Source organism: Anser brachyrhynchus (genome assembly GCF_964034855.1).
Source record: "Anser brachyrhynchus genome assembly, chromosome: 2".
Classification (NCBI taxonomy): Eukaryota; Metazoa; Chordata; class Aves; order Anseriformes; family Anatidae; genus Anser; species Anser brachyrhynchus.
Window position 1 is genome coordinate 99825577 of NC_137695.1, and position 27721 is coordinate 99853297.

The 27721-nt window shown below is 38.3% G+C and overlaps 1 protein-coding gene across 5 annotated transcripts in view; it reads right to left on the reverse strand.

Moving 5' to 3' along the window:
* The window catches only part of ZNF407 (zinc finger protein 407), a 336771-nt gene that overhangs the window by 112076 nt on the left and 196974 nt on the right, over window positions 1-27721 (reverse strand). For all 5 annotated transcript variants that reach the window (XM_080581095.1, XM_080581096.1, XM_080581097.1 and 2 more), the window contains 2 exons: window positions 23154-23237; window positions 14919-15039 (listed from right to left, as the gene is read on the reverse strand). In XM_080581095.1, coding sequence (XP_080437221.1) covers window positions 14919-15039; window positions 23154-23237 — 205 coding nt within the window. The remainder of the gene's footprint in view (window positions 1-14918; window positions 15040-23153; window positions 23238-27721) is intronic.

Sequence of the window (27721 nt, forward strand, 5' to 3'; positions counted from 1 at the left end):
CATGTGAGTGAAGGCAAAATTAGTTTTACTTTTACAACACTGACTCACTTATCATGTTGCCTTGATTGTGCTTTTACAGCTAAAGAAAACATATATTCCACTCTTAAACAAAACAAAACAGAACAAAACAAACAAAAAAAAAGGAAAAGAACCCAACACTCCTCACCTTTTATATAAAACCAAAAAAAATTCCTTGAAATCTATTTTGCATGATAGTCACACAGTCCTTAAAGGGCTAATTCAGTATGGTCTTCTAAGGAGCACAGCTAACTTTAGAAAAACTGGACCTATTCATAGGCTTAATGCCATCTACATGTACAGAGGTGCGTTCCTGAATCAAGTCGGAATGCACAGATAGTAAAAAATACATAGGTTCTGTACAAAAGATGCCTATGTATGTGAATAACATGCCTTTAGCGACTATAACTAAGCACTCATTCTAAAAATACCACAGTACTCTTGTAAAACAATTCTTTGAGAAGTCATTAATCCACATACCTCTTTAGAGGCCACAGGAGTTTGCTGTGTAACTACTATAAATAATCTAAGTATTTCCAAAAAGTAAGCATAAGTTAAGTAAATAGAAGAAATTTGTGTAGAAAACTACATGTAGAATTGTTACTTTTTTGTTATCAGATAGATACAGGTTTTGTTTTCTTTGTTGTTGTTGTTTTGCTGCTGGGATAGAAATGGTCTGTATATATCAAGGCTATTTCCATGAGTTTACAGAACGGCAGCTTACTAACACGAAGTGAATAGTAAGAGAATAATAGAGTTCATAATATCCTGATATCCTTTCTTTCTAAATACTGGATGGTTATAGATCAGAAAGCTGTGCTTTAAAGGAAATAGCCTAAATAGCTTCACTCGCATTCCAAGATCCATTGCTTTCAGTGCTACCCTTTCTCCAGCTGTATAACATTGACATGATCTCAAAGAAAATAAAACAAAACAAAACAAAAGAGCGCAGTCAGAAATGAATTTAGAGAGACACGTATTTGAAGGTCAGGTTTAAAAACAACACCCAACTAAAACAGCCAAGCCTGATCCAGACAGTGCTTATGCTTAAGACTGCTCATGCTAAAGTATTTGAAAAATCTATTTATATACATTTAGTTCTCATGAAAGGTATTAGGTTACTAGTCCTAGAAATGAGAGATGAGATTTTCTAAGGAGACTATGGGAATTAGGCACTGAAATTGCACTTCAACTGAATGCAGGCTCCCAGCTGTTCAAGCTTCTTTGAGGTTTTAGCCATTAAAGACTATCACAGTCTTGGCACCAGTAGGGTTTCACCATAAGGGTACAGGCTTTCCTATACTCCTGTGGTGAAATGCAATCCTATATTTATGATGCGAAAACTGGCTCCAAGAAAGCTGGTATGTTCCCACTGCACAGCACATTGACTTGAGAGGATACCATTACAGAATGATGTTACGCCACTCACTGTACGGAGGAACAACAGAAAAATCAGTCTTGGCCTCAGAAAAATTACAACCTAAGCACTGAAAAGGATAAGACAATCAGACAATAGGAAAAAACAAACAAACAAACAAAAAAACAGCACATCTGCAATACAGGGTAGAAATAAGCTTCTGTTTGATTCAGGTATGCTGTTGGGCATGGCAGTACTAGAAGGCAACCCTATCTGTCTACCATAAGCACTTAAATTCCCAATACAATTAGTGGAGATAAGAAAGACCTGATGTATGTCTCAAGACTTGCTTAAATTAGGTGCCTACTGTTTCTGAAGTTTTAAGTAAACCATATGAAACATTAGGAGCTCCTACGTGCTCAGGGAAAGGAAGCACTGGAGTCCCTAGCTTTCTAGAAATAAAGGCACTATTACGGGAAATAGAAATCCTGAGTTTAGGGCTGTCCTTATCTTCAGGAGGGCTGAATCCAATTCTCTTGTGTCCCAGGAAAGTGTATTAGCTGGCACGAAATACATTCTTTCTTCCTGAAACTCTGCCAAGGATAGTGAGGAACTGCTAGGAGCCAAAAGCACTTCTAATCCCTGTTTACACCATTGTTCTTCTGTTCTCATTCGTGGTTCCCATATAAATTTCTTGCAAAATCCAAACAACAGCTTTCCAAACCCTTGTTCTGTGCCATCTCAGCTCAGAATACTAAACAGTAACAAGAATCAGGCTTTGGATGGCACTGTTGTTATTAATTAAATGAATCCTGGCTTGTCTAATTTTCAGGCCTTTTGCACATAACCAAAAACACAGGAATAGGCCTGTTCCCCTAAGAGGTGTATCAAAAACCTTGAGGCAGATATACCCATCTCCTCAGGCCTGACACTTCCGAGCACACCTCAGTTATTTCACTTACTTGTGCAAGAACTTGTGAACTCAGTAGAGAGGGAATACAGAAACAGAAATTCCTAAAGGAGTAGCTGCTCTGGGATTTACATTTTTTTGGTGTGATTTTGGGCATCGGGATCCCATCTGTAAAGTTTAGCGGAAACAGAAGTAACTGGACTCTTGATCCCACGATCTACTTGCCAAGTTTAACTTTTTTTGTGTTTCAGGATACAAAGCCTTGTGACAGGTGTTACCAGCTCTCTGGCTTTCCATTTCTCTCTTGTGCTTCATGAGGGGTGGAGAATCGTGGCTTCACGGAGGACATGGAGGTGATGTGATTAACATCAGTGGGGCCACGACTTCATTCTTTGTCTTTACTTCTGTTTTATACCATCAACCCCATGACAGAAGACACCATCCAGCCCTTCTTTCAGGGAGAGCTGACTCCCAGCTAAGCTTTGGAGCAGAGGTGCTTAGATGGAGGGAGGCTTAGCTATCATCCTTCCCGTTACAAGGCCCCTGCCATGCTACTGGTGAACTGAAGCTAAAAATGAGCACTTGAGAGCAGGAAAAGAACATGAAGATTCTCATAGTATTATGTCATAACATGGTCTGAGAGAAAAAAGATCCAAATATGAAAGAGCAAGTCAAGAACAGAGGAGGTTGGACAAGAACTCAGCTAGAAAAAACAAATACTATATTTACTTTTCAAAATATACCTTGAGCACTAATAGAGCTACCGTCACGCCATCCTGTAAGCACCTCATCTCTTGCACCACCACCAGGCAACACAGAGCAGTTCCCAAGCTGCTCTCATCGGCCCACACGTAAGGGCTGATTGCCTGACTTGATGCCATCGCGTTTTTTCCAACAGAATGGATAGTAGCCACCTGCTTGCCCTAGCAAGGGCTTGGATTTAGGTCTTCCTTCCCTGGTCTGACAGAGATTTAAACAAATCTAGTACAGATTCCTTTATCTTTGAAACCTTTCTTTTACCTGAAAGTATTTTTATTGCTTCTCAAAATGACTAGATTTTAGCATGCAAAAATCAATCAGCTAAATAACCGTATAAGATGACTGTGCTATAATTTATTAGTGCTGATCAAAATCTTAAAGGCTGGATAATTAAAATTCAAATTAAAATGTGATGAAAGTCACATTTAGTCACCTAAAGGAAAAGGCTGAATTCCAAATAGGTACAGAGCCACTGGACCCTGTGAGAGATGAGAATTTGTGGATACTCATTATCACCAAAACCATGTAAAAAAACCTTAGTATTTGTTCAAACTTCGCTTCTTTTCCTCGTGCAAATACATCTGTCTAGACCTATGTGTTATGTCACAGTTCATCAGTAGATGACCTAAAAAAAGTATGGAAGAAAAGCCAAAGAAAGCACTTGTGGAATAATCTGTCCATAACTGGAAGCTTCTTCCTGCTCACTGACTGAATTAGAAATGTCAGTGCTCTCCATCTTAGGGGCATATATCTTTTCTAACTAATCTCTTTCCTAAAAAAAACCACAGGAATCTGTGCGTGTTCTCTTTATCCTTAAAAACAGCTGTTAAGTTTTAACACCTTTTTAAAGTGACTTGTCCTGACAACTTGCACCAAACAGTTAATTTGGGGTCCAAAACCATTAACACGCGAGCACTGTAACTACTGAAGCACGGTTTCCTACGGATCCTTGCTCTGTTAACTAAATCTCCCAATCCGGTAACAGCAGGCCCCCAACACAACCTCCAAGATACTCCCATCGGTCAAGGCCTACAGCTGTGCTGGGTGGCGAGGCGGGAACAATACACCGTCTGGCTGTAAGACAGAAGAATGCGTGAAAGCTGAATTTTGTGCCTGCCTGTTTCTCACCGGCTCTCTCCTCTCCTCATTCACCTCTTTCAAGAAAGATGTACGAACTTAAATTATCTCAGCAACTACTACGGCGTGTCAATTTTGACTGGAACTGGCCAACAGCTTTAGAAGTTATTAAAGAAACTGACAGAAGATGGATGGATGGATGGTCAGGTGCAAGCCTCAGAATAAGCTAGGGACACCAGGCTAAAAATCAATCCTCTTTAACTGATTTATAAAAATTGCCGTTTTGAACTCAAGACACACCTTCTCTTTCCTGAAAAGAAAATGAATTACTAATGGCTTGTTTGTATTTTAAAATACCCACAGCAGATATCTCCAAAACTTGCTAATGGAAATGGTTCTCTGTATCCTACCAAGAGCTTGTTAATAAAAAGATTTACGAAATACCGTATTTTTCTAGTGAAAAACCATTAGAACTGAAAAATTCCTTTTGATACTTTCCCAGTAACTTCTACAACTCTGAAATGATTCAAAAGTATTGCTTGCCCTGTAGATGGTAAGTGCAAAATTTCAAATAGAAATGTTTAGAGGAGCTTAGGACGGGAAGATGTTCCACACTGGATTTCTAGCAGAATAAATGATGTTCCTCAAGTACAGAGTTGTTAGCGAGAATCCATAATTAGCTTGAATGAGGACTGCAGGAGAGTGTACTGAAGTGATAAACACAAAGCTATAAATAGGATATTTTAGGTGTACTTGTAGTGCCACAATAAACTAGGAGGAGGATGTTCAGGTGGTTTATGATGTCAGTAGAACCACTTGATCTATTTGTGGAATTATAACCCAAAGAGATTTACAGTATTGTGGACTGAAGAGTTTCTAGTTGTGTGTGTGGGGAGGGGTGATGATAACAACACTAGAAATATAAATAGATAGCAATGGTGAAGAGCATCAGAAGAAGTGCTACTTTAAAGCACTACTTAAAAATACACAAGCATGTGTATGGAGCTATATCCTAGGAATCACAGTGGGCTGGGCAGCTTGCCTCAGCGGAAAGCAAAGCAAACCAGACTCAGCCTGGCAGTCAGCTGGCCTGAGGCAGGGAGCAACCTGCAACTGTGCTACCGGCCCTGGGAGCACCGGGGGGATCCTGGCAGTACTTGGGAGTCTAAAGTCATTTTCTGACCTCCTCTTTACTTCAGGAAAAAGAATCAATTTGCTCTTGGGCTATGAACAGCAGCAGATTATTTCCTGTCCCATTCAGATCCCACTCCCTCCCTATTTCAGTTCATTTACAGAAGGAGGTGGAGAAGTACTGAGGAAAATCTCCAGTCCGACCCCTTGCCTGTGTGGGTGGGAGATGGAAGAGCAGCGTTGCACCAGCTTGTTTCTCCCAACACACTGTGCCCCAGCGTCTGTGACCTGTGAGGGAAAGAGAAGGAGTGCCACATAGTCCGCACCTGTTCTCTGAGGATGCAGAATGAAAAGCAATAGCTTTGTCCCTCAGCATCCAAGAATACAGGACAGTCTCTTTCATATACATTTTGGATTATGTGTTTAGTTTTCTCTTGATTATTTTTCCATTATTAAAAGAACAAATTAAAAAAAAATACTATTCAGCTAAATGTAATATTGTGTGAGAGACTGAAGATAAAAAATGAACAAGTAAACCTAAATAATAAACCTAATAATAAACAGATCCTATGAATGCTTTACACCACTGTTTACTTTTTTAATAGACAGAAAGGAAAAATATATTTGGGATTTAAGTGTTTTTCCAAAAAAGAGCTATGGTAACACAAGATCAGCACTCCTCACTTCCAATAGCAAAACTGGGGGCTATAAATGCTGACTTGCATAAAGTCCTCAAGAGGTCTCAACAATACCTATGCCTGCTATTCAGACCTAAAGACGCCCAGCAAAACCACAAAGACCGTGCCAATCAGGGATAAAACTGTTGTAAGGAGCGACTTAATAATAAGTCACTTGGACAAAAAGCTCCTCTCCAGCCTGCTCTTTGTATGGGCTTTTGGTCCTTTGGGGCTCGCCACCCGGTGGGGGAGAGGCTGGCCAGGAGCACCAGACCCCAGGCTCCAACTCTGCCCAGGAGCCTCAGTCCTGCCCTGCTTTACTGTGGCCCAGGGAAAACACCCATCAGCCCTCCTGCAAAGGCTCAGGCCCAGCATATCCGGCCCACAGCTTCCACTTTTGAAGCAGTGAGGGGGTCTGGAAATTCAGGGAACCGCGGTACCTGTGTTCCCAGAACCCCAGCACGCCAGTCTGGAGGAAATCAGGCAGAAGCTGTCACAGAAACAAGGGCGACTCTGCTGGAATCAGCAAGCTCCTTCATTTATCTTCAATAAATCAGGGCTTCCTAACAAATTCATACTTATTTAAAAATTGCTCACAAATTCCAATTCACTAGAAGTATCTAAGCAGCAAAAAGATACATATATAGTTTTATTTCCTTCCTTCCTTTCTTCATTTTCAGCCCAACAATTATTTTCTTTCTCTGATTTTCATCAGCACTTACAGTGCAAATATCTTTCCTTCCCCTGCCCCTGCTCTAGGCTATTCCCCTTTCTGGAACGGTTTCTGAACAGAATTTGTTTTCTAGTACTTCCTAGCATTTTAACTTATTTTGTATCTGACATATGAAGGAATGAAGGAGGAAGAGGGAAGGTTGTTATAAAGACAGAATTACTCCAGAAACTTTTTAACATGGTAATAGCCATACTGTCTGGAGAATAAATCATATGTAACACAGCAGACTTGTGTATTAATTTCACCTCTAAGGCCTGTAAAACTACCAAAATATTTTTCAAAGATTGCTAACTACCACTCAGGTAGTTAGCAATAACAATTCCTTGTAGACTGACCACCCCGAAAGGTTGCTTTGACCTTTTTATAATGACTGGATCGGGGATTAAGGAATGGTAAAAGAAACAAACTTTTTTTTTTTTTTTAAATTCTGTGTTAACAGGCAAAAGTAAAGGAAACATGTACAGTCACTTTAGTCTTTCTTAAAACTACTTTTTACCTTAAAGGGTCATATTAATTAATCTATGATCCCAATGATTAGTTTTAGATGAAATTATGCAAACAAATGAAAGTCTATTTGTAGACACAAAAGAAGAACTTCATTTTTATCAGAAGCACTACAAGAACAGGAAATTACAAGACTTTTTTTTTTTTTTTTTTTTTTTACTAAAAGCTACACTCAGTCCATAGCGTTGCCATTCTTGAAGTTAGCATTGAAATTCTATTTACTATCAAAACGCAGCCTATGTATGGTTATTTTAGTTTGAAATACATGCAGGTGTTCCAAATTTATAAACATTTTGACTTATTAAATATAAATATAGGTATATTTATTTTAATATATTTATGTTCCATAAGAAGAAAGAGGAAGAGATACAATAGTGATGATTACATGGGATAGGGAAAAAGTGTGAGGACAGAGAGAAGACAAAATGAGGTAATAGAAGACATTAGTTAGAACATGTCCACTGCATGAAGGGCTCTTACTCATATTTCCAAGACACCAATTACTTCAGGCTTTGGGTTAAGTAGTTTGGACTTCAATGTAAAAAAGGGTGCACCTGTACGCCCCCGTACTGAGCGCCTGTGTCACAAGAGTTTAGGGACAAAGCCCAAATTGGACGGCAAGGGGGAGACACTGCCTACTGGAAGAAACCAGGAACCTGGGAATGGCTTTGCAGAACTTCAAGCAAAGCGTGAACTGACAGAGTGCTGAGCTCGGACCACAACAGGCTGCAGCAGAGACAAGCTGACCAAAGTTAAAACTGCACAAAAAATTTTACACTGGTGTCTGTATGTCTCAGTATGTCTCAGTAACATCAAACTCAGTGGTTAAAACAACTGAGTAATTTAGCATGGCATTTAGGCCCAAATATATCACTTTAAAATTGCTCTTCACAGGATTCAGTCCAAAACGAGGCTTGAATACTATTATCCATACATGCACGTGCATCACTGTTTTAAAGATACTTGAAAATCCCAAGTCTGTGGGTGAATGTTAGCACAAAAATCATAGGTTCATTGAATTTAAAAGGCAGTTTTTAGTTCCTCTTAATTACAGTGAATACAGGAAAATAAATAAATAAACAAACAAATAAATAAATTTTGGGGAAATGGGAATAATAAAAAAATAAAATGATAAATAAATAAATATAATAAAAGAACAAAAAAAAACAACAAAAAAAGCTAGTTACCATTGCTTACAGAACTATTGATGAATTTTCATATCATAGGGAATAAGTATTATTGATTATAATAAATAAAAAAGCTGTATTACCCTTCTACTAAGTACAGTGTATTTACTATGCCATTAATTAAAAATATGGAAAGCAATCATCTTCACAAAGTAACTAGTGTATGCTGATGCTGTGCAAAAGCCACTTAAATGGGCAATTTTGTTGTGGATGTATGTCCGGTATACATACACCTACTACTTGTGTGTGTGTTTATGATTTATTTTTTTTTAAAGAAACAGTCATGTAATCTAATAAACGTACATTTTCTCAAGTGGTCCATGCCATGACATTGTCATCTGGCAGGGAAGATGGGCAGAGCCAAGAGAGTGGCAGTTTAAGTTCTTTTGTACACTGCCACCAACACAATTCTGCAGAATTTCAGACAGGACTTCTCAGTCGGTGCAGACAACACGCACATCTCTCAGTGAGCGCCGTACCATTACTTGTGTGCTCTCTAACTCCACAAGTTTCTGAATTTTAGGAACTACAGATGGAGTCGTGTCTCTTGGTTAACGTGATGGATGATTTTGCACTATCACATTTAATTGCCATGTGAACTATCTGCTACAGCTAAGGCGGATATAAAATGTTTTATTAAGTAACAGAAGCATCATAAGTGGAATAATACTAATCGATGTTTTGTATGTCATGTATTCACTAGAATAATTAAAGTGTTTTTGCAGCTCTACTTTTTTTTTCAGATTTTCTTTAGCCTTAAATGCTACAGTATATTTTATGTGAGATTAATAGAAGTATTATCAAATACTTTATCTGAATGTTTATTAAAAACTAAGGGCTGAATAATGCTCTGAGGAGTCTGCATCTGGGAACCACGCCCATGCGCTGACAGAATTTCTCTCCAAACTTCCATCTTCATTTGTTTATAAGGCTGCTAGCGCAATGCACTGGATGCCCTCAGCTCCTGCTCCAGAGCACAAGGGAAGCTTAAGTGCTTCCTGAAGGCCCAGTATGCTCTATTACACACAAGCATTATTGTCCTTCGCAATTTCTTACTCGTACAAAGTATATGCATTTTTTTTTTGCCTGAGTCTGCCTTTCTGATATACAGAGAAGTGTTTTTCCATAGCGCAGTGGTGGTTGCCACTTGGCGTCCTCATCAGCCTCGCTCTCCACACGGCTGTATAACCTAGTTATTTCCTGCACATGCATATAAAACTTCACTGGTAAAAAGTGCATATTAATGCTAACATTTTAATGATAAATACACTGTTTCATCATTTTATGTAGAAGTTGCCTTAATGGTCTTTCAGTTTCGCTATGAATAAGTATATACCGTTATCTCAGCATTTAAAGCAGTCCCTAGTTATCCTTGATAAAGCCAGGGAATAGCGCACAGCTGACGCAATGATATCGAGACAACGAAAGGTTATTAAACGCACTAAAACAAACAGCGAGAAAACACTTACTTCGCACATTCTTCTGACTGGGGTGCAAATCCTAGAGTGTATTATGAACTGGTCTTTACAGCCTATGAACATATACTATAAGTCAGAGGGAAAGAGGAACTCCCTAGGGATGCTGTCCAAAAAAAGAAAAGTAGCCCCTGTGGAGTCGCTCCCCCTAAGTCATGCCGCCGCTGCTGCTGAAAATACGCAATGAATCCTTCTGCACTTGGAATTTCAGATGCCATAATCCCTTGCAGAATGTTGTCTAATTATTTTATTATGCATAATAAATGTAAAATATTTATTTTAGTTTACATAATTATATTAAAAATGTATGCTATTTATTCTCAGTCTTGTAAGGCATCCTTCACAAGTCACATACTTCACGGAAAGGTGCATTTATGGAATTCATGCTGTTTTGCTGGTCCGGCTTTGTGATTTACACAGCTTCTAAACCCTTCTTATCTCTGACTGTGGAACATCGCCATTCCCCTGGATGCTGTCCTCCATTCCTTCCTTCCCCTCGCCACCACAGGTACTCCATGCAAAATTAAACCACGCAGTAGAGTCCCAGACAAGCAAGAGTCATTTTCTTTAACTGCAGCACAGGGACGGCACAGAGTATGTTAACATTATACCTGTCCCCCAGTCTCATGGTCAAAGTCGTAGCAATACTGATTCTGTAACGTGAAACTAAGCCGGCGTTCCTCCTGAGCCCTGAACTCCAACAAATTTGAATCGAAAAGCAGGGCTCTGCCTTTTGACACAGCCCTCCAAACAAAGTAATCCAAATCCGTTTTGTACTAAAACATCCCCCTCACTCACACCTTGAACATAAATTATTATTTCCCTAAGAAGCTGTGATAGCCACATGGAAAGTTAGTACTAATGATACTTGAATTTGAAGCCTAACATACAACTAAAATGAGATTCCTAATTCCAAAGGAATTCTTTACGTTAAACACAGGCTCAAAACTAGTTCTATTTCTGAAAATGCTGTATATCTGCATCTTTCACTGACATCATTGGGAATATATATAGGAGTTTAGCACTTCAGAAATCAGGTTAAATTCAGGTGCCTAAATATATTGCAGATCTAAAAGGTCTGGCCACAGAACAGACCGTTTTAGAAATTAGTTGAAGTTCACAGGCATTATTCAGCTTCACGACGTTACATGACTCTTTGCTTCTTACTGTGCCCATCGCAAAATGCAAACAGTATTTTGGATGGTATTACTCTAGGATCGTGCAATCTAAAAAGTTTAGCTGCATAACACATCTTTTGTAAATGACTCAGAAATATAAAATAGGCATTGCATATATAATGCTGGTGTATGAGGCTGATTCTGTATTATAAAATTGCTGTGAACTTTAATTAGGAGCAAACGAATATTTTTGTGTGATGAAGCACAATAACGTAAGAATGGCAAAACACACTTTGATTTGAAAATGAAAATGCAAAGGAAAAATGTGCATCATTTTAAAAAATATCTAAATAGGATTAACCTAATTTTAAAATACAAATGTGAAAAAATATAGCTGAAACTTTTAACAAGCAATTTTTTATTGTATATATTTTCCTTCCTTGAAAATGAATTGTATTTTAAAACCTAGACTGAAAATATAATTTCTGTTTATAATTACTAGAAGTTGTATACTGTTATATAGTGAAGCAGAAGTTCACTTATTTGTTAACAATGTACTAAAGATTTAGAAAAAAAATAAGTATCGACTATTACAAAAAGTACAAAAAGTAGAGGTGAAATATATTAGTTTTGCAAGAATATTTACTTACAATCATAAACATAGATTATAAAAGCAATTCAGTGAAATAAAATGACCAACATTTCCCATTTCCTTTTGGGAATGTGCATGCTATTGAGAATATAAAATTTGTGCGATGGAAATGCTTATTATTCACTTGGGGAAACCACATCCATTCATGTCTTTTCCTAGTTAAGAAAAGACTTTCCCATGCTGAGTGTTAGAGGGAACAAATTCCCTTTTCTGTTGCACGCAGCCAAGATCTTTTCCCCCATGGTATCTTACAGTCTATTTCACTTTAGTTTTTGCAGCTACAAAAAAAAAGTTATAGGTGCCTGTATAGTCACAAATGATTCAGATTTTCATAACAGTTCCTAAATTCAGATTCACTTCTTTTAATAGCCTGCCTTTCTGTACTTCTAGCTAAGGTCAACTAGCCTTTCGCTCGCTAGACAAGAGGCAAGAGGTTTTGCAAGGTTCACAATTTCTTCCTGAAGAACTTCAAAGCTTGAAAGCAGTGATCTCTAAGAACATACTGAGCTGACAGGAATAATTACAACATCTTGTATTTGGAGCTTGTTTATTCGAGTGTCCCAAACTACTTTATGGAACACAGAGATCACTCCACCGATCAGTGGAAGGAGGCACGGTGATAGCACTAACAGTGCTCTGCTCCAGATCCACGCACAAGATGAGGAATATTCCTCTCGCTGAAGCTACAAAGGTCGTTAAAGAGTCTGCAGTTGCCAAGCAACACCCAGCAGCATCATCTGAAACCGCCTGGGTGAACTCAGAGCGTGCCGGCTGAGCGGGAGTCACCAAAGTGAGAACTCAAGCTCCAGGCACGGGGGTGAATTTTATCACCGGGCCAGCAGAATTTAAAATCTTGATTTCAGGTTTTCTGTAGGTGACACTCACAAGAGTAAGTACGATCTGCTGAACTGGTGTGAAGGACATGATTTACAGGGTTGCTAATACCTTTTCAGGAAAACAGGTAGCACTGGCTGAGCTGACAAGGAGGCAAGGTGTGAGTTCCTTAAAAATGTATTAAAACAAAAAGGAGAAAAAAAATGAGAGAGTTGGACAGAGCACATAAAACATATTTGCCAACAAGGCTGCCTAATATCCCAGGACAGCGGAAACTGGCAGGCACAAGCAGGACTGCTAGACTAATAAATACAGCAGCCCCTCTGCTGGCTCCTCCGCTGCTACACAAAGTGCCTCACTGCCTCTGTGAGCTTGCAGCGGCAGCAGCACAGCTCTCATTGCTGCATCCCTGCCAGATGTTTTGCAGCTGAGCTCAGAACGAGTTTCCTGCAGAATCAAAGCTGCATCAGCTGATATCTGTAGAGCTCAGCCTCCAAAGAGTCAAAATTGGCCTATGAGGAATGGAAACTAGCATCCTGTTATTATGAAGCATTTATTTTTCAATAATATACAGGCAGGGGGTCTTAGAGATTTCTTGTTAACCCTGATAAAATTACTAAGTTATGTTTTCTTCTTTTCTAATAATACCCAATATAATAAAATACTTGTAAAAACCTGTCATTTCTTGAAATTCCTATCCCATACAGAAAACTGTCCATCTGAAAAAAAGTATCTCCTGTCTTTCACTGCACAGGACATTAAAGTTATTTTGTCATGCTAAGCAGGGGAATTACACCCACTCATTGTGCAAGTGTAAGAAACCCCAACTGCAAACTTTGATTCATACTCACAGTGCTCCCATTCTGTAGTGTCTCCATGTCAGAAGCTCAAACCCCCTGCAACTCACCTCTCTACCTAGTTCTGTAGTAAGACCATTCCTCCTGACCATGAAAGTGGATGACCACAAGATTAAGCCTTCCCAAACATGCATCCTCAAAGAGATAAGCACTCCTTTTACCTTCACGGCTGCACAGCATGTCAAGCTATCACATATATGCTCTCACTTGCTTCAACACAGATCTTTTAACATAACCATTTTGATGAATAAAACAACACCTGTCCTTCTTAAATGACTTATCAAAGCCAATAGAAACACTCCATTTTTGAAAGAAAAAAAAAGGGGGGAAGGATGCCATAAGGTAGAAGCGCAGAAAGGGAAGCCACCCCCTCCAGGTTATCAAATTCATTTCTCCACAGTTCTAGGCAGTAATTTAATGGGAGCTCAGTAAGAGTTCACAGAACATTTGCTCCATATGCACAGACCAACAGAAATTTTTGTACAGAAAATGCATGATCTCTGCAGAAGCTTTCTGTACAGAAGCTTTCTTTAAAGAGGCTCATAAATACTTTGAAACCAGGTATTATGAGAGTGGCTAGCCTTTGTTATACCATCTTGTTTTAGGAAACTACATTAAAACTTATACTAAAAGAACATTACAGTTGTATGCTCAGCATTAAAAGAAAAAAAAAAGCTACAGTGGTATAATCAGATGGTTAACTTTCTCCTCTTGTGTGCATGCATCACAGCACATGCATCTAATTCCATAGCCATATACCATTTATCAAATAAAATACCAATTTTTTAAAAAGTTTTTGAACGTCAACTCTTGTAAATTGCTTATGAATAACTTCTACGGATTCTTTTACAATGCACATATACAACCCACCTTACTGCAAGATATTAAAGGCTGTAGGGGATGTATGTTTAAGAAAACTAAAGAATCACTTGTGAAGCAACATGAGATCACTATTAACTAGCCTATAATGAACAAAAGACACATAGGATGAGCACCACAAGTAATTTCACCTACCCATTCACATGGTTTCTGAGAACTTAATCTACTAACCTAGGAGGGTGGGTTTTCATAGTGTAAATGGGAGACTTTGCCATGCAACCACCCTACAGTCACTCTCACCCAATCAACTTGTCTGGCAAAGAGAAGGAAAACTGAATCAGAAAAAAAAAGACGGCAGCTCTTTAACTATCTCCAGTTGCTTCCAGTTCTAATAAGTGTCTGATGAGTATTTAGGTTGCTAAGCCTTTTAGGGGACTTTTCCTTTCTTGGTGAAATGGTTGCAACTCAACCGAGAAAAATTTCAAAACAGCAACTGATTTGAAAAGGCAATGCAGATAAGCGGTCTCACCATGGAGAATTCTAACAGACACTAGAGCAGCTGTGAAACAAACACTCAACATTAGCAATGCAGTGTTACCACTAAAAGGTTTCCCATCATTTGTTTTTCTTTATAAAGTAATACCTAAATACTGAAGACTAAGTTTTTAAATTTAGCTCCTAATTTAATATGCAATTACTGCTGCCCTGATGGTGTTTTAATGGCAATATATTTTTATTGGTGACTTCAAATGAACCTCATCTGATCACCTTAACCCTTCTCTCATCATGCTTTAGTTAATGACTCATTACCTGTAGTCACACCAGGGACATCTGTAAGGCTTTTCTCCAGTATGGACACGCTTATGTCGTGTCAGATGTGATTGTGTTGTGGAAGCAAAGTTGCACTCATCACATTTGAATGGTTTCTCTCCTAGAAGGTGACAAGAGAAGATATGCATTATCAATTTTCATCAACAGAAAAGGAAAACAAATCTAAATTTCTGGCAACCCCCTTGGGACAGATTTTAGTCCATGTATATATCACAACAGCAAATGAAAAATACATTTTCAAATACGACATATAAATTACAAAATACTACTCTTACTATGGCATATACACATCTGAAACCAGCTGACTTCCCGCGTGGTGTTATAACAGCAAAAAGGAGGAGACAGAACTGCATGAAACAGGGTAACCAAGTTACAGGGGCCTTATGTCATGAAAATATCTTCACCAGGAGAAAGGCATTCCTCTCACCCTGCATCTTCTGTTGAAGCTGGGCCCATGCACAGACTAGAAAGAAATGCTTTTGGAGACAGAAGGCGAGAAATCAGTCTGGAGCTTGCATTCAGTGCTCAGAAATGAATATATCTAGGAAGAAATTATCTTTTTTTTTTATATAATGTATCTCTGCTCCAACATTTTTCATGCATAAACTGGGACTAAGAATATGAAACAACTCAGTTCTCCATCCCCCTTCTCTTGCTTGCTATTCTTCTGTCCTTGCAAAGATTTTCTGAAAAGTGGGACAATTTCAGCAGAAAGACTTACAAGGTTAATGGGGAAAAAAGAATAGACTAAATATTTTCAGAAGACTAAAATTCAATCTCTGCAAAATGTACAACAGCACTGAAAAATTCTAGAGGACTACTAATTAAAGAAAGATAAAGATCTCTACTCTAGCTTATAAGTTGTTATGTAAAAAGAGTATTTTTCCATTCCAGTTGAGGGGTGGAGCCCTCTGAGAGCGCTAAGATAAAATCTCATGACAGATACACATACTGTGAAGCCCAGCTAAGACACCTGCATCCCATTTTTCCAACTAGTTGCACCAGAAATACTCTGTGTGGCTCAAAGGCACATATAATTACCACTTAGAGAGGAGACGGGTTTCTTTTTGTATGCAGAAGACAGAAAGCAGCTCCTAACATAGGCAATCTTGATCGTATTGTGGAAGCCTTCAGAAGTATTTATATCTTAAAGATTACATAAGGAATCAACATCCCTAACTTAAGAAGTCTAATTAAAACTGCGAGGGACAGACACCTACCTGGTAGACTGTTCAGAGGTCTAGAATAGGAGGCCTCAAAACTGAACCCTAAGTCTCTAAGGAGGCACAACCCGCAGTTTTTCAGAGTGACAGCAAGAAACCCATCACCAGCAGAAGACACATGACTAGCAAAAGGCCGCCCCCAAGCAGCCATGCCTCCAAGCCAGATTTTCCAAGCCTGCTAAAAGCACGAGACAATCAGGACTTCCAAAGGGACTTTGCCAGAATTCTGAGCAGACATAAAAATCTGCATTTCTCATTCTTGGAGACTGCTTTTTCCCCCTCTCAAGCAAAAAAAGAAACGCAGGGTCCTTGGGCCTGAAAAGCCTGTAAGGATGGACAATGGAGCGGCTTCTGAAAGCTCCATAAAGAGTTGGAATAATTGCTTCTAGCAGCTGCGGCAGAGAATTTCAGCTACTATTTTTCACTTATTGTTTCATGGGACATGGAAAGGTGAAGGGGCAGGACACAATGCAGAAGCCTCTATGCTGGACAAATTGAGACTGCTAGAAAGTATGTCTTTCTGCCCCAAATGGGGTTTTCTTGTCAGACACTGACTCTCTGCTCAGGAGAAACCGATTCTCCCAGCAGCTTGAATGGTATTGGCTTCGTCTTCAATTAAACTCTCTGGGAGGCCATAGACTCCCTAGCAACACAACCTGTTCTTGAACCGAAGATTTCCTGTGTCTGATTTATTTTACCTTCTAGCATCAAAGACAGCAACGTTCTCAAGCCCAGGTAGTAAAGCTACGGGCATTTTAGGTAGCATAGATGCTTACTTTAAATTCTTTGATTTAAAATGCATTTGGAACCTTGCGAGCTCGCCCCCTTGCTAAAAAGCAGATCTGAACTAAGCGTGGATTTTTAGTTCGCCATTTGGTGGAGGACGTGTTGGGGAAGGGCTGCTGCTGTGCTGGGGCAGGGCCAGTGGAGCTGACAGATGAGTGAGGGCCCGTGGAAGCCGGGAGGGCTTGGAAAGTCCATCGTGACCAGAAGAAAAATGATAATCCTCGCCCACTGCTCCAGGAAGTTTCTCCTCAGGAAATCCTTGTGGCTAACTGCTCCTGTCAAGTGGACGATGTATAAATTTCACCTGACAGAAAATACATCACAGCAGTACCACACAACAGAAGCCAACTAAACTGGGGAAAAAAATGACTGCCTAGCGTGGCCTATAATTCTTAGCAGCTGCACAAGGGGAATAGTATTTATTTTTACTGAAAAATTAACCAGGTTGGTATGTACATTAGAAAAAAACTAAAAGATTAGGTATTTCTCTGAGTTGAGGGCAGGGTTGGTCTGAAGAGCTGTAGCAGCAGTACTTTTTACTACTCATTTTCTTTTTCTTCATTATCTTCAGAAGAAAATGTTCTTTATCTGTCTTTGTGTCCCAATTTTCCTTCTCCAATCCCTGCCCCCAGACATTTCGGCCATCGAACTTCATTTGACTTTTATACTGGCTGCCATTAAACAGTCCAGAAGGATTCTCCCTCAGCCCCAGTCAAGGATCTAATTAATATAAACTTAAAATCACAGAAATCAAAAAAGCAATAATGACAGTATTTTTAAAATAATATTGCATGTAATAATTATAAAACAGCGTATCGAAAAATGTGGGAGTAAAGACAAATTCTACCTATTTAAAGATTAAAAAAAAAAAAAAAAGCCACCAGCCTTTACCAGTATGGAAAACTTCTTCATGCCTCACCAACTCTAACTCAATCACTAACAAAGCCATGAAAGAGAAGGACAGGTGCCCCAGAATGCCCTGGTGGTCAGGAAGCTCTATGGGAAAAAAAGGAAGGTCACATCTTCCAAAATTAAGGAAGAAGTATCTTTGTGGGTTTTTTGTTGTTGTTGTTTTGTTTTTAACATAAGCACTTTCAAAAAGCATGATTTCCAGCTACAGCATCACAAAAGAAGAAATGGCTTTGCTTTTTTGACAACAATACTGTGAGCAACCTCTGAAGTACTTTAATTGTCTAAGTCACCTGACACACAAAATTTCAGCTCCAACAAAGCTTGCGAAAGAAATCAATAAAAGGGTGAGATGGTGGGGAGCACTAGTCTGTACATAACAGGCAGTTATTAAGCCGGTCAGCCTCAGCTCTGCACATTCTACTACTCTTAAAAATCATGACTAAGGCTTTTTTTCCTCCTGCCTCTCTGAAAATGTATCCTTCAAATTCTGCACTGATTTCTTTAAGCATCCGTCTTATCTTTTCATCCCAAATTACAGCTTTCTTTTTCTTTCTTCCTTCCTCTTTTCTCTTAAATTACCTCTTTTTAGTTCTCTGTCTTTGATGATGAGCTTTTCAGGACACAGAGCATACCTTGCTATAATCATAAATTTCTATGTGCAGTTATGTTCTCAACATATAATTTTTAGAGGAAAAATGAAATAACACAATAACAAAAATTACAAATCTTGGTGATAGATGCTTACTTGTGGATGGCAAAGTGAAGATTTTATTTACAATCATGACTGTCCAGACAATTTCCACTCACAAATTATACAAAGCATTTATATGAAGATCCAGCTTTTATATAAATGAAGGAAAAAATAAATAAATCTAATGATGCCTTCAATTTAAAAGTCTTCAATGACTAATCAGAATCTTAGCAAGATGGAAGAAATTTTCCTCAAAAGGAAACCATTGCTCTAGGTCCTCTTTGTCTTTCACAGGATGTGTTACGCAGGACAGAAAGAACCTCAGAAGTTTTATTTGTCCTAAGGAATGAGTAGACCTCGAAACGTGGCCTTCTGCTTACAGGTTACAGGTATTTTCTTCTTTTTTCCAACTATTTCTAGCTTTTGTTGAGACTGTTCCCTGGAGGGACACTTACAGGCTTGCTAACAAAGACTGAAATATATTGAAGCAAATTCTATTTGCTTTTAGTTTGGTCATCTTTTTTTCGCATATAAGACATACAAAAATAACTACATCCTTAATTACTTTTTGTTTGTTTGTTTGTTTTTTATGACAAACCCAAAGGGGAGGAAAAATGATCTACTTGATAATTTCTCTTAAGCAGAGAGAAAGTTTTTAAGATACCCAGGGTTTTGGTGTCATTTATGGCTAGAAGTTTGCTTGAATTAAGTTCTACACTGTGCTGAAAATGTTGGCACAAAGTGCAATGAAAAACAACACAGATCCTCTTCAAATTTCACCTCGTGTCTTGTTGAAAAGATCGGTAAGTCGTCTTAACTGTGCTACATATTCTGTGGTATTCAACACTATTATTTTTTAAAGCTGTGGTGGGGAAGTTGAAGGGGTGAGGATACATTATACATTAAATTCAATGCTGAGTAATGTAACTACACATTAAAGTCAAAGAGCAGTTCACATGAGAAACAGAAACACAAAGTGAGTCACTCATCTGGATAAAAACACATATATTATTAAATTTTCTTTCTTTATTACATTGACCTATAAATGTCTTGAGAAGTGCAAGATTGAAATGAGTGAGCAGAACTGATCATACAGTGATCTGTATGATATAAGCCACCATCTTCAAAAAGTCATGAAAATATCTGAACAAAGACACAATCTGCCCAAGCATTTCCAGAGGTTCGGGGTAACGCCCACAGAGCTGCCGTGTACACTAAGTGTGCTTACCCTCTAACGCTCTACATCTGTAATGGACTTCTGTGATTCCCAGGAAGATGCCACCACAAACGACCTGAGAAGCAACTGTAGCCTGCTATTGTGTAAAAGATGCGGATGGGGTTTTTGCAATTTGCAGGAGTACTAACTAACATAAAAAAGGAGTTTCACACAACAGAACACAGCCTGTGACTGATCAGCACTGTTGGAATAAGCTACTTATGACAGTACAAAATGGAGGCTTACTGGGAAAAACGTAGAAGCAGCTAAAACTACTGTGATACTGAAATGAAGTCAAACAAAGAAGGAGAGCAGAACAGTAACAACAACAAAAAAATAAAATTAAGAATTGTTTTCATGTTTTTATTTCAAGCCAGAAACAATTCTATTTTCTTTTTTCTTTTTTTTCCCCCCTGTCATTTTATAGTTTATTCTGATTAAGGCAAAGTATTTAAAATACACGATGCAGCACATATGTTTCACGCATCTTTTTTGGTGGATGATTTAGAGGTTATTTACTATTTTTTATTATAAAATTCTGATAATCATTTAAATTCTTTGTAGAATTCAACTCATTCTAAATGCAGCCAACACAAAAATTTGCAACATTATTTATCTTCCTATCTTAGGGCAGGTTTTGACTTTTTTACTGGGACAAAATATGAATTAATAATCTGCTTAAAAATAATCTTGTCTAAAAAGAGAAGAAATAGAGTAAGAAGCAAGAGCATCAAAAGTCTAAGTGGCCAGTCCTACAGCCAGTTCCCCTCTTGTGTCGAATATCTATCAGAGCAGCTGAACGTTTCTCTGGGGGTGTCAGGACACCTCAGACCTTGAGGCTGGGATGAGAGGAGGCTTGTTAAGCTGGTCAAGACTCCTCAGCTACCTCTGAGGATTTGCTCATTTGCCCTTGAATCAAAGGTCTCTGACAGGTGATAGAAGTAAATCTTGGATTGGAGGATGTTCTCTGTCAGCCCCCTCGACAGTTTGTGTTACAGTAGGGAATTATTTAAGCCATTTAGACCATTTTTGATACCTATCCCTTTCAAACCTGACTGTAATTTGCTTTGGCATTCTGCTCAGGGAAAATTGTGTCAACTGGGGACACAGAAGAAAAAATACAGGTACAAAGAGGAGTGCGTGCAGCTAAGAACTGAAATAAAGTTGTGCACTGGATGAAAATACAAGGGAACCCATGTAAGTGCAACAGTGCAGACAAAGGTGGATTGTGTCATTCTCCTTGAAACAAATAGAAGCTACAGATAATTTTTCTGCTAAAGAATCATCTCTGATTGTTTGTGCCACAGAGGCAGATAAATGCCAAAAAGATAGATCCCTCTGCCTCTGAGATACTGTCCTGTATAGTATAAAGTTAATAGCAAAGTAATAACGAGCCTCCAGTCCTGACATAAAATATAAAGTTATGCCTGCTAGACGCAAGCTTCATGATCTATAACCTGTGAATCCCTGTGATCATAGCACAAAAGCCTCTACCAAACTGGCAAAAGAAGGGCAAAACGCCATCCAAAATGTGGACAGCTTTTCACGAAGAACATACCATTTTTCAGCCTAATTTTAGACATAATCCAGGAAATAATATGTTTTTCTATTAGCTTGTGGCCTATTGATACAAAACCCATAAATACATAGCCTATGATAAGGCTTTACATTTCTGATAAACTAGATATGTACTCACATAAAAGGTAAAGACAAGACGTGTAAAGACAAGCATATCCATTTGTTCCACTTTTCCATTCCGAAATCATTGTTTACTATCTGTGTGGCTGCACTGAGTCCTACACATAGACATGATCCCCGTGTACCACATGGCAGGCCAATAAAAAACAAAAGATAGTTCCCATCCAATTGATAACAATGATTTATTTCTACTAAAAATGAAATAAAATAATTTTCATTCTCAGCCCAGATTTGGTAAACTTCAGCGAACGTGTGAAAATTCTTCAAAGTTCCAGAAAAATGGACACTATTAGTTACAACTGAAGCACACAACTTTTATTCCAGTGGTTACAATTGCTCATTACCATTCATGGACTGTTTTACTACAAAACCTATTATACTTAAATGCTTCTTCTTGGACATTTTAAAAATACAAACATCTTGCAGTGAATAGGAACTGACTGTGGCAGTACTGTATCGCAAATGTACATTTCTTGCTATCAGAAGAAAAATTCAGAAGTATGACTAGAATTACAGGCAAAATTTGGCCTTTCATAGTTTATATACAGAGCAAATCCTTTCAAAAGTATTTCCAGATCAGCACCAAAATCCCCACCTTTCTGCAAGCATCAGACGTCCTCCAAATATGGTTGCCTTAATAAACTGAAAACGGGGTAAAAAGAATGGCTTCAGGCTCTCAAGAAAGACAGTAGCTGCTCTCCAGGAAATTAAGCATTTTGATGGTAAGTGTCCTGAATTAGGATTATTCAGGGATAGAATAAAATCTCCCACAGAGATTCCTTTGAAAAATCCATGGAAAATTCATGATATAACTACAGCTTCTAATTTGTTAGCTATTCTTTCCACTGTACGTTAGACAATGGTCACTTAACTCACACAGCAATTCCTAATACTATATTATTCTCATGCTAGTCAGTAAAACAAAAACTGCAGTGGTTTAAGCAGTGATGCTTCTGCCCCTGTTTGAACAAAATCTATTCAAATAATCAAATACTTACTAGGAACTGCTAAAAACCGCAATTAGGGTAAAATGTATTAATAAATGTTTAATACTTACACTTTTTCTGGTCTTCTGAAGCTAAGAACCAATTTAATTTTATCTGATATTAAATTTTTATAACAAGGTGGTAGGAAAGCTTTACTAATTCTGGGAGATAAATCCTGCTTTACATGCTAACAGTGTGGTAACTTTTAAAGTAGCATCTATTAATTACAAACTATCTTAAAATTACGAAAGGGCAAATGAAACAACACTAGCTTTCAACATTGTCTCACTCCAAAATAATGGATTAATCTATATGTAGTCTCTAACTTTCACCCAGGGACATTCTAGCAGACTCTTGCAAAATCTTCACAGTAGGTAATCTATTTGGGCCTTGGAAAAAAAAATAGTATACTTAGTGTTCATTTAAAGAAGAAAACCAGTCTTTACAATTCTACTCTCTTTAGAAAAAACACCAAAAATACCCCAAAAAGCAATTACTCAAACTCACAGCTAACATATTTGATGCAGACCTTGGGCACACAGATTCTACAAAAATGGAAAAAAAAAAAAAAAAGGCAAAGTAAACAGTGAGCCAATGTATTATTTGTGCTGTAATGTGCTATTTGACTTGCTTTACTCCCCAGCGTAGAGGGACTGCCTTGCTGGAGAAAATATACCAAGGAGTAAAGACAGTTTTACTGACCTGTGTGTTGCCTCCGATGCTTGGTGAGGGCATGACGTGTCCCGCCGGCAAAGCCACAGAGGTCACAGAGGAACGACTTCTCGCCTGTTGCAACAATAAACAGATGAGGGACTGCGGAGGTCACAGATCATTAAAACATATCTATCAAGGCTTTCAGGGTTACTAATTCCTCCAATCAAATGTTTCCATGTAAATATGTCAAATGGGAATGAAATTACCACTGCGGTTTATTGACTGTGATAAAATCTGAAAAGCACCACTGAACATAATTACATACTTGTCAGACCCATAAAAATTAGCTTTATTATCAATGGAATGGTTTTGTACAACTTCATTTCTGTTAGATGTCTTCCAGATGGGGCTGCTTTATGCACTTGAACAGTTTTTATGCATATCCTGATTTTTTACAATTCCCATACATCTGGCCTTTCTGTGCTGAGTAAAGATTGCCTGGAAAAAAAGTTAATATACTGTATATATGATTCTGCTTAAATAAAATATATTGAATTTACTAACAAATTAAGGATACTGAGAAATTTTCAACAGACTAGATCACAGTCATCTTTAGTTACCTTCTCTTTATTAATAAGTATTAAATTATTTTCTTGAATGTATTGAAGAGCCCAAGCAACAATAAAAGCCACATTATTCAATACCAGTGGCAATTCAGTACTGTTTATGTTTCTAAAGTTTTCATGACATAAAGAAAACAGGTCTGGGGATTGCGACTGAAATTGCAGCAGAACTCGTATTGTTCATCTTCAAATGACAATTCTTCATTCCAAACCTCTGGAACAATTTGAGAGATTTTGGCAAGCTCACTACTCATTAAAAGTGTGTAAATGCTCCCTTTATTTTTTTATTTTTTTTAAATAGAAGCTAAGATTTCACCCTGTTGGCTATAAATATGGTCTATCATTTCACAGCAATATTTTCACTCAGAATGTACTAACATGCAAGGCAGTTTCATCCCATAAAGGCCACGTGGAAGTTCATTATGGATTAATATTGCTAGCTTCAGATACGGACTCAATAACCTCAGATAAGACTGAAATTAAAAAAGTATTTTTTAGAAAAGAGTCACGTTAGTCCTTTGGAGCCAAATTGTCTCCTTTCGCAGCAACGCTGGAGAGGGGGCCTGTGGGGGATGACGCTGAATTCATTGAAATTAAGAGTCTCCTTCAGATTCTTCCCTGTGGGGAAGGAAATTCGGTTTCTACAAGAGATGCCTGGGTTAAGAGGTCAGGTGTCACATTGCCATGTCCTCCTGTGAAGATGGAGGGGTGGAAACCTCCACGTCGTTTATTCCCACATAACCAGCCTCGCTAACACACGGACCTTCAGGAGAAGCACTGTGTCTTCGGGCAGCATTAATATAAGCAAGAGACCATCCCATGAGTGGGTTGGCTCCCCGGGCAGCACCACAGGGACCGGCTGCTCTCTCCAACCCACCGCTACCTCGAGCCAGGCCCACGGGCACCCCAGCTCCCTGCCCTACTCAGCACGGCACAGGAGTCTGGGGCCACGTGCTGTGGGGAGGAATGCAGTTCCTTCCAGACTTCCAAGACGGCCTGAACCCTGCGCTAAAATGGGATCTCAAAAACTCTGATTCACCTCTACCAGGTAGCTAGGCTATGAAATATGATCGGCACACATTAATTTTCACTTCAAAATGGGGTGAACTATGTGTCATTGTTCTGTGGACCCAAATCTGATCGTGAAAACTACAGATGGAAATTTTCACAGAATCATAGAATTGTACAGGCTTTGGGGCTTTTCTGAAAATTTGGTCCATCGATGAGAGTATCACCAGACTTTATCTAGGTACAAAACACTTTTGGTGCCCCCTTTCATGTGTCAATTCTAGCCATCAGTGATTACAACAGATTAAAACTCGAAACAGGAAAAGCAGAATGAAAATCCACACTGATAATCGCTATCTGTTTCACATGAAAAATGCATACATCCTAACTGATATAACAAATTCTGAATTTTACTGTAAAATGTTCATCAGTAATATTATTACTGAGGTAATGCGCAATTGTTACAATAGAGATTCCTGCATAATCTTTTTTCCTTTTTTTTAAATCAGATCTTCACCGTGTAGCACTTCAGTTCATCAAAATATCAAAGAAAAGGAATAGAAGGACTATACGTATTGCTTAATTATAATTAAATATTAATTTAATTAATTAATCGATTTTAAGTATAAATCTTTCTAACTAGCTCTAATGCCTAACACCCCAGCATAAAATTCACACTTTTAAGTTAAATGCTGTTCCATGCCTACCAAGAAATTGTTCATCATCTATATATTGTCATAAATTAGCTCATGTTGTGTTTAACATCTCAGAGCAGACTTCAGTATGGCCTGCAGCTTCCTACGCTAATGAGGACGCAGAGTACCCATAGCGTCTTCGCAAGCCTACGAATTTACCGGGTATTTTATATTTGGGCATTTGGAACAGCTTTCTGAGCCACAGAGAAATGATTCTAAACCAAACAACAACTTTAAAACAGGGAAATCGATCCATCCTATGAAATTATATGCCAGTTAAATATTCCACACTCCTCTAGGTTGGATATGGGGGCTCTCATGCAGGCACAACATTTGAGCAAGTCACTGAGGCTCTGGATCTGAAAATACCAGAGTGAAGGAGATTTGGCCCCTTTTTTTTTTTAATCCTAGGAAAGGAGGTGATGCATTTAATTTCCTGCGACATTCATTTTTAGACATATTAACAAAATAATTACCTTATTTGCGTGTGTATGTATCACGGTATATGCACAAATACATATATCCACACAAACACACACAGAAAACTTCATTACCTGTGACTTTAAGTTCAACTGTGCAGTATTTCTTAGCCTTGAAACTTGAAGTGGGTTGAATCCCTCATATCCAAACATAATATTTCATTTGATATTATGGGCATGTATTGATACACAGATGCATTTTACATTCCTCTGGACATGCTTAACAATTTTATCATTCCCACTTCAGAATTTGCGACTTTTTAACTTTTAGGAAAATGTAAAGGCAATATTTCACCTGCTGTACAGGGGGCTGATCTAACTTGCCATGTTTATATGATAGCAGAAATGCAATAGAAAATGGTCCTTTTCTTAACAACTTGAATTAGTTTCAAGTGTGCCATTTTGCATTCAAATGTAGAAAGACACGGAAACCAATCCTTTATTTTCTATTAGAAAACAGCCACTGTCCCCTATCTCTCATTATGGTGCAGACTACAAGACCTAACAACAAAAATCCATATTATTGATCTAGCCAAGTCTCCACAATTATTCTTTAGAAGGAAACGCCGACGATAAATTACATCTGCACTGGCTTTTCATCTGCTGTTCGATATAAGTGATCTCTCAGGGCAGGCTGGAGACCTTAAATCGTCAACACCCTTGTCAAAGAAGCTAAGGAGGCCTGGGCTTCCCACAAACAGCTTTGGAGGAACTTTTAACCTACAGTTTCTAGCAATAGCACAGATTTTTAGAAAATAGGGATGAAGGTGTTCAGGAATAATAAACAAATATTTTTATTTCAAGTGAAAACATGGCATTTGATCTTTGTGGGAAAATGGCCAGGCTGTAAGCATAGCATGATTTTTCTAGGTCTCTTTTTCACTTTCCCAACCACACACATGTCTAAGTTGCTCAAAGAGCTCAGATAATGTAATGTCAACCTTATACCGCTTTTCTTTATGTACTATAATTATATGAAGCCTAATAGAATTTCAAAATCTGCATTCCATACATTTATTTCTTCTGAAACCAATGTCACGTATTGGTTGTATGAAAAATGATATTTACTGTTATTAGCACTGAATGGTATTTTTAAGGACTTCGGCATATTTCACAGGCACTTATTTTCTAGACACTGCACTTGTCACAGCTTAAATTTTATTTAACTTCAAACCTAGAATTAACAATGCCTGTTCCCTTGCTAAAGGTTTTGTATAACTTAAATCAATTAAATTTAAGCACATATTTTACAAAAATGCTCACTTGACCCATCTGAAATACATCGGCAAATTTGGATTTTTTTTAAAAAGTAATTACGGTTCTCTGAAGAAAAAGAAAATCAAGCTTGTATTTCAGAGGGTATTTTACTTGAGCACATACAGTGCCACACACACACACACAAAGACTGCAAGGAGAGAAAAGGATTCCCATTAAAAATAACGAGTGCTGAAGAGCTTATTACTTCTGCTGTTTCCTTTGCACCTGTATCCAGTTAACCAAGCTTCTTTACATAAAACCTAATTTTTTTGGTTGATAGCAGCTCTATCCATCGTTTAAGTGGTAAGTGAAGGACCATCACAGACAATGCTACGAGGATGTGTACTTTTATGTGTGTTTTACTTCACTAAAGCAATGAGTTACGTTTGAACGATCAACCCAGAAGCGCAATTAACGTGCTCTCGGATGTCAAAACAATAACTTCAAGCTGTGGAGCACTCTTCCCCCTCTCCAAGTGTTTAAGGAGAAGTGGGAGCATGCACCCTCCAAAAATGAAGCCGTTTTGCTTATTAGCATGGGAGCAGTCGCTCCCT